The 11,137-nt window shown below is 40.8% G+C and overlaps 3 protein-coding genes across 4 annotated transcripts; 1 reads left to right on the forward strand and 2 right to left on the reverse strand.

Moving 5' to 3' along the window:
• Positions 1-1,030: 1,030 nt before the first annotated feature.
• LOC105272454 (cyclin-A2) lies at positions 1,031-4,413 on the reverse strand. Its single transcript, XM_011314604.1, has 2 exons — positions 3,908-4,413; positions 1,031-3,362 (listed from the first exon to the last, which is right to left on the reverse strand). Exons 1-2 carry the CDS (start codon positions 4,070-4,072, stop codon positions 2,124-2,126), a joined length of 1,404 nt encoding a protein of 467 aa, XP_011312906.1. The 5' UTR covers positions 4,073-4,413; the 3' UTR covers positions 1,031-2,123.
• A 314-nt stretch (positions 4,414-4,727) lies between these two features.
• On the forward strand, positions 4,728-6,590 carry Arl1 (ADP ribosylation factor-like 1). The gene is made up of 5 exons (XM_011314608.1): positions 4,728-4,915; positions 5,058-5,157; positions 5,255-5,371; positions 5,452-5,563; positions 5,761-6,590. The coding sequence occupies exons 1-5, from the start codon at positions 4,912-4,914 to the stop codon at positions 5,968-5,970; spliced, it is 543 nt and encodes a 180-aa protein (XP_011312910.1). The 5' UTR covers positions 4,728-4,911; the 3' UTR covers positions 5,971-6,590.
• Positions 5,867-11,021, reverse strand: DNApol-delta (DNA polymerase delta). Of its 2 annotated transcripts, XM_011314605.1 has the most exons (5): positions 10,667-11,021; positions 10,248-10,353; positions 10,103-10,141; positions 6,683-9,802; positions 5,867-5,952 (listed from the first exon to the last, which is right to left on the reverse strand). In XM_011314605.1, the coding sequence occupies exons 1-4, from the start codon at positions 10,720-10,722 to the stop codon at positions 6,686-6,688; spliced, it is 3,318 nt and encodes a 1,105-aa protein (XP_011312907.1). In that variant the 5' UTR covers positions 10,723-11,021; the 3' UTR covers positions 5,867-5,952; positions 6,683-6,685. The 2 variants fall into 2 exon arrangements, with proteins under 2 accessions (XP_011312907.1, XP_011312909.1); XM_011314607.1 differs by lacking the exon at positions 10,103-10,141.
• Between the last annotated feature and the right edge of the window lie 116 nt (positions 11,022-11,137).

The following is an 11,137-nucleotide window of genomic DNA, read 5'->3' on the forward strand; positions in this document are numbered from 1 at the left end:
TAGCCGAGCACGTTACCACTAGGATAACGCACTATTATAATGTTAAAATTTCATTAGGAGTATATATTTTGCAACAGTATCGTTTTAAAAAATTGCTAATTTTTCAATTTTACAGGATATCTTCTCGATTTTCAAATATTCGGTTTTTAAACGATATTTCGATTGATTTGCCATTAACAAAAAAAAAATTGGAATTATTTTGAAAAAAAGAAATGAATGATGCCGGGGGATTGAACTCGGGCCGCTGGCGTGCCAGTCGAGCACGTTACCACTTTTTTTTTTTTTTTTTAGAGTTTCTTTATTTTAATCCTTAGTATTACAGTAATTATAAGCTTTAAATTAACTCCTTGTAAAAAACATAGCTTTAGTGTAACATGGAGTGGTGACGAAGGTGGTTTGTTGAGGACATCTCGTTCATCATCATTATGTGCCGGCTGCGGGCTAAAGGTGTGGGAGTTATCTTTGGTTAGCTGGATAGGAATCGATGAGACGGTATTTCGCTTGAGCGTGGGGCGTGGGGAAAAATTCACCCCGTGTGGCACGAAAAAAAAACCACGAGACTGCACGTTACCACTAAGACAACGCGGTCATTTAAAAATATAAACTCATTAGTGGTATATCTTCAACATATTGAATAATTTTTTCCATTGAAATTCCACAAGATGTGGTTCCCCCCTTCCATACGTGCTACAGTCGGCTAAATTTCAGTTAAACAAATGAAAAACAAAAAGCCTTCGTACAGCAGAAAATAAAATTCGCCCCGTCGACTTGATGGACACCCCAGCACTGCAATAAAAACTTGGTTAATAAAAAAAAAAACACCCCAGCATTGCGTGTTGCGCCCTCCCTCTCTTGGGGTGCAGTACTACGATGCCGCTGAGGTCACTCAAACCCCCAGAACTGAGCCTCTACTTTAGACAATCCTCTTTGCTTCACTCTTTCAATAGTGAAGAGATTCTACCTTACCATTGCTCAATTAATTAATACCGAAAAAAAAATCACTGATGAAAACGAATAAAGCATGAGTACGTAATTTTCATACATCCATTTATTCACAAATCTTGAAATTGTTTGATTGTTCCATTGGATTTACAGGACATTCAAGCTCACTCACATATCCGTAGAGCATTCCGAGTACAATTTTAATTACGCAAATTTGATATCATTCCTTACAAAAATAGTTTCCTAATTATTCTATACTGATTGCTCCTCATTTTCCAACATTTCCAAAAAAAATGCGATCAATTTTATCTTATGAAAATGAGGACACCATGCAACGTTGCCAGCGTTATATATGAATCAAGTTGCGAGTAGAGTTTCATACATTTTTAAAATGAATAAATAGTGCCCTGGAAAATGCGCTTTCTCGATATTAAACGAAATCAGACCAACTAAACTCCCTTTCTTCTTACAGATCTAAAAAAATTTCATCTATCACATTCTCATGTGTGTGTCTCTTAAAATGTAAAAAAAAAAATCCTCCTGTATTTCCTGTAATAAGTTATAGTAGAAAACTTTCCTCAATAAAATTCAAGCATGAATAATTTCATTCCTACCACTGGCAAGTGTTCCAATTTTTTTTCCAATTTTCTCATTTTCTCTCACAAGTATGAAAAGCAACTAATTCCCAATCTCTCACATTCGTATCCTCATTCATGCAAAAATCGAGTATTTTTTTCCCCTAAAAAGAGGATTACTCTCTTTTTATATCATTGCATAAAAAATGATTATTTATAACTATGATAAAAAGTACTAACAAATTCTAGGCAACTTGCGTTCCATTTCCTACATTTCGTGCCAAACGAAAACTCCCGATTTTTTCCTACAATATTTTTTGGTTTACTCCAAAGTGCAAAATTTTCAATAGAAAAGAAAATTAATAAATCCTACCAAAATTCAAAAAAAAAAAATTGAGTGATTAATACGTTATCACTCAAATCACTCATGACTATTTTCCAAAAAGTCTGCACACAATGTTTCCCATAAGAATTTGTGTTCTCTAGGCTTTTCCCTCGAACAGTTGCTCATCAGTCTTGCCCTACAATCCCCTCCTGAGGACCAATCCATGCTGACAGGGAGGTTCGTTAATGACCCAATCATCACTTCCACGAGGTAATGATAATTCATGCACTCTCAGAGTCATCATCACAGGCAAGTACGTCCGTACTGCGAGGAAGGAGTAGAGCCACATGTCCATATTTGCTAGTTTTGTACTTTTCTTGAATAGCCTGTTGCGGAATGTTGGCAGCTGCGTTGAATGTTTTACTCAAATGTCCAATGCATCCCTTGAGTTCGTGAAAGGTGTAGCCCGTGGACAATTCAAGCTCGTGCGGCCACGTCTCCTCCTGAAGTGTGTGACGTGCAACAGCTATGGCAGATGCTGCCAAATGACTGGGTAAATACTGAAGATAAGGATCTGCCTCAAGCATCGATAATTCACACAAGTACATTGCCAAAAATTGAATCTTATCACTCAGATTATTACTGATGCAGTAATCCCTGAGAAAAGCCAGTGGCGTCGGCACTGTCAGATCGAATGACAAAACCCTGAGGATGAGATGCTCCATTCTCAATACCTGCTTTTTCGTGTACGTGTCGTCGGTTATGTAGACAAATTCACCGACGTCTGGAGGGTATATTTCCTCGTATTTAGCTGCAATAAATATTGCTGCTGTACCTACCAACTGGAGTTTAGCTCTCACCACACTCATGTACGATAAAAATCTGTCTATGTAGGAGACAGCCAGGTAAAGAGTTTCCGAGTGTAATCTGTATTCTTCAGCTACTTCCACTAACCAGTCAACGAGAATAGCTCGCATCGAGTAAGTGATGTCTGGTTGCTTTTTCATGTACCCAGGTTTTGGCCTGTGTTGTGTCTCAGCAATCCGCAGGTAATTGTAAATGTCGGCCCTGTACTCATCTACATCATAAAAATTACTCTTGGATACCTTAGTTGCCTCTCTCTTTGCCCTCAGACCCTTTTTCCCGGAATCAGTCAGGGAAAGGGACTTCTCGAGAGACAGGGGGCTCGCTCGGTGGAACAATGGTATGTCTTCCTTCTTTCTTTCATTTCCGATTTCTCCCAGGACTGGTCTGAATGGTGGCACAATGCTCACCGACGTCAACTCGCTCTTCTGCTCACGAATCGAGTTAATCGTCACCTCTGTCGTTTTTTTAACGTGAATCTCACGTGTTTCTCGAGTCTCTCGGAGTACAACCTGGGTTTCTTCCTCAAGTTTGTCCTCGTAGATCTTGAAAGCGCCCTCGTCCTTTTTTCCATCGTATATTTTGAAGCTGTCGTAAGGGGGTGGAATAAATGTCGTTTTCGATTTTGAGAACTTATCTTCCTTGTTGTTGATTTCCTTTTAAAAAATTCAACAGTTTTAATCCAATAGAATTGACCAAATTAGTTATAAAAAAAATTGTTATGAAATGCAATAGAAGTAATGGAGGGAAATGCGGCGATTGCCTCGAATCTGAGAGAGATAGTTTCATTTCCCTCCGGAGTCCCTGTGCAGAGTGCAATAAAACCGGAGGTCAAAATTCTGCTGGGTCATCCCGAAATATTTATCAAAACCTAAAATCGACGTGCGCCTAATTATTCCAGAATCCCCTTAAAAAAAAAATGTTCACTTCCCGTATTTATCGAAGAGACAAGAATGCCCAAATTTGCTGTTTTAACCGTAGATAAGATAAAGGTCATTCAAGGATGTAAATACCTGGAGTAAACAGTGAATTTACACATGCCGTGTCGAGCATTTTAATAAAATGCCCAAAAGAGGCGTATGAAGACCTTCAACGATAAACTGGAGTAAATAACGGAAAGTGTCTGTACGATATTTAAGCTGTAGATATTGAGCCGATAGCTCATGAAAAATGAAAGCGTGAAAATAGGATTGAGACTCACTGGCTTGGTTCTGGGGCAGTTGTTATGCAGGACGCCAAGGACCGCACGTTTTTGCTGTCCTAAACCACCTAAACCCTGATGTTCCCTGAGTACAGCATTCTCCTTTCCTCTCCTAGCATCGCCAGTACGATTCTCCTGATCCTCGTGTACCCTGATCGTAGCCATTACTCTCTCAAAAAAAAACCTCGTTATCTCGGCTTCCTCACGTATCCCCAAATATTTCTCGTCGTTGCTGGTCTTCTCGGCACGTCCTTCCTGGTCCTTTCCAACCTGAGTGATCAGTCCTCGAAGCACGAGAAAACTCAGACTTATCAGATTACTTTCAACTAATGTACATCACGATGGCTAGGTAAAACCCAGGAAAGAAATTTTTTTTCGATGTAAATTTTTCAGGACCAGGACACCCGGAAAAAATCCTCCAAGCCCCCACTTACCAGGCTACACTGTCCGTTTGGATTTATTTCAAACAACAACGTATTCCACAAACTGTCCAACAGCTGTCGGTAGGTAGATTCGTTCGTTATTATTCCGCATTCGACTTGAAATTCGTCCAATTGAAGGTGAGAAAATGAGAATCGGCCAATGGCAATCGACATATTTGAATGGGAGGGGTTCTAGAGAAGTTGGTGGGGGAAAATGCGCGGTTATTCTGGACGAATCAGGAGGGATTATTTGGCTGGTCGATTGTGGAGGGGACTTAACCTGTTTGTTACTGTTTCGAATGGTAAAGAAGAAATTTGTCTCATCAGCTATTAACGAAAAATGTCCCTAGCGAATTTGTTGAACTTTCTGAATGTTGGTGTGTGTTCAACACGTCAAACTTCAGAAGGTGTACGAGTCCGGCCAGCTGCGGTGATTAACTCGTGAACAAGTGTGATTATATACAATTTTACTGTGGGGTGTGAGCAACCCCGGTGTTTCAAGGATATTTTAATCGTCAGAATAGAGAGCTGGTTGGGATATTAAAATTGTTTATATGATTTCGTGATAGATTCATTGATAAAATGGGTGAGTTGTGTACATGTGTCAGTCGGGGTGAATGATGTCACTATTTCGTATCATTGGAATTATTTGTTGATTCACTTCGGCAATCGGTTTTGGGATAATTTAAGGGGTTGTTAATTAGCTTTCTTAATTTTTTTTGGGGCAGGTGGATTGCTGAGTTATTTTCGTAATCTCCTCGGTAGCAGGGAGATGAGGATTCTTATCCTTGGACTGGATGGTGCTGGCAAGACGACGATTCTATACAGGTCCACTATTTTATCTTTTACTGATTTTGTTTGAACAGTGATATGAGCAGATTGTTGCAGAATTTTCCATATTTTTAACTGCTGGATTTTGTTTCAGACTCCAGGTTGGGGAGGTTGTTACGACGATACCAACGATTGGGTTTAATGTCGAGCAAGTTACGTATAAAAATCTCAAGTTCCAGGTCTGGGATTTGGGAGGGCAGACGAGCATTAGGTATGGAATTTTATGGAGGGTCCAGGGAGAAATGGTTTTGTATTTTGAATTTTTCTATGGACTGGATTTTTTATGCACAGACCTTACTGGAGATGCTACTATTCCAATACAGATGCAATTATTTACGTTGTGGACTCAGCAGACAGGGACAGAATAGGAATTTCCAAGGATGAGTTACTCTATATGCTCAGGGTGAGAAAGTATTAATTTCGTTGGTTGTTTTTCTAGAAAAAAATTGCTTCATCGAAAAATACAGATTCAAACATTAATTCAGTTGCAAAATGACAAGAGACGCCCAAGAACACTCTCCTCTTGACATTCAATTCACTTAATGTCGAACGATAAAAGAATTAATTAACGATAATCAATTTCCCTTAAAATATCTCCAGGAGGATGAACTCCAGGGCGCAATCCTAGTGGTTTTGGCCAACAAACAAGACATGCCAGGCTGTTTAAGTGTGGCTGAAGTTCACCAGGCACTTGGTCTAGATGCTCTGAAGAACAGAACATTCCAGATCTTTAAGACATCAGCGAAAAAGGGAGAGGGGCTCGATCAGGCAATGGATTGGCTGGCGAATGCACTGCAAAGCAGAAAATGATTCGATATGAATAAAGAAATAATCAATTATTTAAACGATGAAAGGGAAATTTTTGTAATCTTGCATCATCGATGGAAAAAACACATTGTGCGTGGGATTCAGTTATTTATTGATGATTGAATGGTTCATTGAATGATTCGTGATTAGTGATGGCTTTGTGAGTGAATGCGATAGGTTTTGGGGTAACGTTACCCACTGGAAGTTAAATCAATAGACAATATTTTTCGTTCTCCACGTAATTCTGAAGTTGAGTCGAGTTACAAGATGAATCCAATAATTCCTTATGCAATTAAATTCTCTCCCAACATCTTTAGGATTCGTCTCCACCTCCTCTCAATCTCAGAACTTTTATTCTCATTATAATTACTTTCTTAATTATGTGTCTATTTTTTTCTATCGAATTATTATTGAATGTGTGGGTGATACTGAATGCCAAATGTGGATTAGATAAACTCGATAATATAATTCCTACTAATCTTCGTGAATTAAATTGACATACTGGGTAGATTTTTGATAATCCATTCCCATAAAAAAAGAAAAATAAAAAAAAACAGATAAGAAAAATCGGGCCTGCTGTAACAGACCAAAAAGGAAATTCAATTAAAGAACAATAATCAGTTTTTTTCTCTCGTTTTTGTCCTGTACCAATGATTGAGCGATCGACGATTCAGTCAATAATAAAATTACTGAAGACAGAGAAAAAAATTCTCACCTGTTACCAATCAGTGAGTCCAAATCGATCAATCCTCTTCATCTGTGTATCCAATTCCATCTGCACTTTTTTCCTCATGTAAAAAATGGGACAATCACGACTGGTACAGAGTACCTCTTGGTGAAGACTCCCCTGGCATCTCTGACACTCCGTCCACAGTCTGCAGAATTTCTCCTCAAGTTTTCTCCCAGCGTACAACTCAGTCTGATAATAATCAATTTCTTTGGACTCACAGTATTTGCAGAGTGCCATTTTCTCTCTCTCAGGAGGTAAAACTGATTTGCAACCGATGCACGTCTCCTTTTTCCTGGTGAATGCAGCAAGTGCCCCAACTCTGGAGGTAACAACAGCTTTGGTCCTAGTGTGCTCACCCTTGAGAAGAAGTGATTCAGCCTTGTCCCCGAGGATAGGCTCGAAGATACGAATCAAAGGTTTTGCCAACTGATTCTCCAAGTAATAATTAGTGTCAATAGGAATGCTGTTCTCCAACACGTAAATAGGATCCTCAGCCTTCATGTAAGCAGGTGTTCCCTTAGCTGAACTCGTGAAGACATAAGGAACACGATCTCCCAGTTTAGGGGCTGTTCCAGCATCCCTCTTCTTCATTTTTGCCGCCAACTCCACGTGAGCCTGTTTGGCAGCGTAATCAGTCTTCGTCAGCTCTTTCGTCACAACTAATTGGGAGATATCAATTCTGTTGCAGAGTAAATCACTGATCATCTGTTTCGCGTAGTCCAATGCCTCATCAGGATTTCTCTCTATCAGCAACTTCTGCAGACAAGTGTTCATCATGTTGGCGACGAGAGGACAGTTGTCTCTTCTCACTGTCTCCAATCCTTTACAATCCATCTTATCGTATTTGTCAGGCTTTGTGAAGTATAGCCCAGCGTATCTCTTCTTATTAATCAACAAGTAAGGGAAATAAACTTTTTCAAACTCGAGCTTAATTGGTTTGACGAATTTAGCTGAGACATACTCAGCAGCTTCCTTCCCCAATTCCATAGCTTCCACAATCTCTTTCACCCCAAATTTCACCATCACGGAGTCAGTGTCACCATAGATAACATTGGCATCGTGTTTGTATCCATTTTTAATGCAAAATCTCTCCTCAACCTCCTGCTTTGTCTTCTCGATCATCGTTCTCCCAAAAGCTGTGACCGAGGCTGATATTTCCAAACAAGGAAGCTTCCCCACTTGAGCCCCAGTAAATCCATAAACCGAGTTGGCAGAGACCTTGAGAGCATATTGTCGACCATCAAGTACCTTCTGTTTGAGTGGATCAGTCTCGTTCTTGAGCTCAGCCTTGGCTTTTTTCCTGGCACTCAATAGATTCTCTAGAATTTCAGGTAGAATTCCCTTTCGAACTGTTTCCTTGGCAAACAGAGAGTTGGAGGGTGTCTTCGTTACCATTTCATCACTGAGATTGTATTTATTCTTCGTCTGGATGGTCAGCAAAGTAGTGTAACAGATATTGTGAGCCATGATGATGCTGGGGTAAAGAGAGCTAAAATCGAGAGTGGCTATTGGATCATTGTAGAACCCTCTCTTCGGTTCGAGGACAGTTCCACCGTCGTACTGCTCTTCTGAGCTCTGTCCCTGGTGCACTGGCATGAGATAATCGCGTTCCCTGGCATGTCTCAGCAACTGGGAGACAACTTTGATCTGTTGGCCACGTGTGAGGAGACTGGCGAGAGTGACACCAGTGACCCTAGCCATCTCCATGTAGATGATGATGCACATGAGTTTATCTAGCAGTCTCAGAGGCAGATAAGCATCTTTCAAGCAATAAACAGCGAGTCGTCGACGAGTTTGAGAGTCACCTGCCTGCAGGTCCGATATTATACTGTGGTGGACGTCCTCCTTCTGCTCCTGAAGAAAGTGATAACTCACGGCATTCAAAGAGTAAGATCGAAGCTTGTAATCTCGCACGAGAACTAGCAGCAGATCGAACGGAACTCTTCCCTCAAAATTCACATATTTATTCTCTCTTCTCCCCATCTGCTTGCTCTGCAACATCTGATCCTTGATGACACTCTTTATATCCTTGATTCTCCCCAAAAATGAAAAATTCTTCACTGCCAGATGTTGAGCACGATTTATCAAATAGGGAAAATCGAAATTATTAATGTTGTACCCGGTGAATATGTCAGGATCGAGTTGTCTCACAAAGTCCCCCCACTTCTCAAGCATAAGTTTCTCGGTGCCGAAGCTCAGTACCTGACAGCCTAAAATAGGAGCACAAGTGTCGAGAGTGAAGATATTCCTGAGGAAGGGCTCGTGATCGCCCTGTCTGATCACCATGCTGGCAATCTGGATGACAGGATCGTGATTGGGTTCAGGGAAGATGCCTTTTCTCCCTGCACACTCGATGTCAAAGCTGAGAATTCTGAAAGGTGCGACTTTGGACCACTCACCCTCTGGTGGATGGGAGACAAAGGCATCCCAGGCGACGTCAACCTCCAACTGACATCTCGATGTGACTGGCATGTTGTGATTGAATTTTCCCCTGATTTTCCAAGTGCCAGAGGGAAGTTCTATCCAAGAGCAGCCGACCACTGATGTGTCTACCATGAATCTTATGTCAATGTCGATGTTGCTTTCGAATGCTCTGTAGTCGTGGTGAAATGCTGAGTAAATCACCTCTTTCTCAAGGAGTCTTTTGCAGGCAGCGACGAGACGTGGAAGGGCAACTGTTATTTTCAAGAAGGGGATCTTCTCCTCACCGCTGTATCCATACATATTTTGTTTGTAAACTATTTCAACTGCTAGAACAGTGTCGATGATATTCTCGGGGTTCGATCGCATATCCTTTTTTATTGCGTTGTCGAGGGCCTCTTTGAAGGGCTTGCAGTGATTATTGGTGAAGTTGGGGGGTGCCGAGACGAAGAGGTAGGGACAGAAACCGTGGACGTGACAGCACACTGAATTGCCCTCCATCGTTACTCCAAACATTCGCATTATGGGGACTGGACCGGCCTTGCTACCTGGCATTCCGACCATTGCCTTACCCGTGTAATGGTCTACCTCGATTTGTTGGAATGATAGAGTATCCTTCGCGGGATTGAACTCCGGTGGCGGTGGACGAGACCATTTTGATGTCGCGTTCTCCTGCTCTGGGCCCTTTATTTGAAATGATTCATTATTTTTTTTACCCCGGGAGCCTGGATTGATTGTGAATTTTTTGGAAAAAAAAATTATTTTCTGCAAAGTAATGAGAAGAAATGAGCAAAAAAAAAACTACTTCCAAGCATTTTTTTTTTATTCCCATTGTTAGTGCAACCAATTTTTTCCTTCGGAGTGTACTAATGAATTACTAGAGCCATAAAAAAATGACAATACATAAAAATAAATATGATGCGAAAAGCAAATTATGAGGACACGTGATGAGCATGAATTATCACTCAGAAGTGGTAAACTCACTCGTTGTCGTTTTCTAGGGACAAAGTGACTAGTGGAGGGCTAGAATTCGAGAAAATATTCATAAAGATCCTGAAAAAATTTTAATATGTTCAAGTAACGAGAGATCACCGGCATTACATATTGATTTCAAAGACAATCATCTGACCTGTTCATCAGTGATGATCTGGGAGATGTCTCCAAAATCATCGTCCATCATGGTGGCCAGTTCGGCCTCGAAGGAACCAGGTAAATCCTCGTCATCCTCGTCGTTTCTAGAAGTCCCAAATTTTTTGGTAAAAATATCAATTCTGCCATTTCTGTTTCAATTTCATAGTCATTATTTTTTAAGAATGAATGTAGTCATGAGGTCTTCTGGAGGTTAAAAGAGACAAACTCCAGGGGATTGTCCACTCATTCTTTTGTCTATTGCTGACATTGTGGAATTAAAAGTTGTGGCATCTGCATGATGCAGTGGTTGAAACATTAATATCTTTCAGTTGCAAGTCCTCTGATCAACACAATAGATTTTCAAGGTGCAGGAGATTTAAAAGAGGAATACTTGTCAATAAATTCACTGGTACTCACTTGAATTTTCCCTTTTTCGCAGGAGTCTGTGACGATCCAAACTGTCGTTTTTTCATTATTTGTAATGATTAATTTGCTGATTGAAATTGAGATTTCTGATGAGATGCGGAATACACTGATGATCAGAGATCCAATCGAAGTGTTTTTGATGGTCAAGACCAAAATCCACACGGTAAATTCTCTTCAATCAATTATTTTTCACTGACTATTGGATTTTACGTGATTGCACTGTTTTTTTTAAGAGGGAATTATTTATTAGGTTAAGAATTTTCGCAATTATCGTATCTCGTCAAATTGAGACTGCCCGCGGTGGTCTGTACGCATGGACGGTGTGCGTGCGTATGCACGGAGTATCGCCTGGCGACCCCCCTACTCGAGCGGTCTTCTGTGCGCATGCAGGGTGTTCTGTGCGCATGGGAAGTGTTCTGTGCGCAGGCGCGGAGTATCGCCGGGGGGCCCCCCCACTCGAGC

Source organism: Fopius arisanus, unplaced genomic scaffold (assembly GCF_000806365.1).
Source record: "Fopius arisanus strain USDA-PBARC FA_bdor unplaced genomic scaffold, ASM80636v1 scaffold00180, whole genome shotgun sequence".
NCBI lineage: Eukaryota > Metazoa > Arthropoda > Insecta > Hymenoptera > Braconidae > Fopius > Fopius arisanus.

Excerpts from the sequence above, each read along its gene's own strand:
- LOC105272454 (XM_011314604.1), bottom strand. The coding sequence starts at position 4,072 with ATGGCTACGATCAGGGTACACGAGGATCAGGAGAATCGTACTGGCGAT. Across the intron at positions 3,363-3,907 it reads ACTGCCCCAGAACCAAGCCA|GAAATCAACAACAAGGAAGA; the intron begins GTGAGTCTCAAT and ends ATTTTTTAAAAG.
- Arl1 (XM_011314608.1), top strand. Across the intron at positions 5,158-5,254 it reads AAGACGACGATTCTATACAG|ACTCCAGGTTGGGGAGGTTG; the intron begins GTCCACTATTTT and ends ATTTTGTTTCAG. Across the intron at positions 5,372-5,451 it reads GGAGGGCAGACGAGCATTAG|ACCTTACTGGAGATGCTACT; the intron begins GTATGGAATTTT and ends TTTTATGCACAG.
- DNApol-delta (XM_011314605.1), bottom strand. The coding sequence starts at position 10,722 with ATGAAAAAACGACAGTTTGGATCGTCACAGACTCCTGCGAAAAAGGGA. Across the intron at positions 10,354-10,666 it reads GCGAAAAAGGGAAAATTCAA|AAACGACGAGGATGACGAGG; the intron begins GTGAGTACCAGT and ends TGGGACTTCTAG. Across the intron at positions 10,142-10,247 it reads AGATCATCACTGATGAACAG|CCCTCCACTAGTCACTTTGT; the intron begins GTCAGATGATTG and ends CTCGAATTCTAG.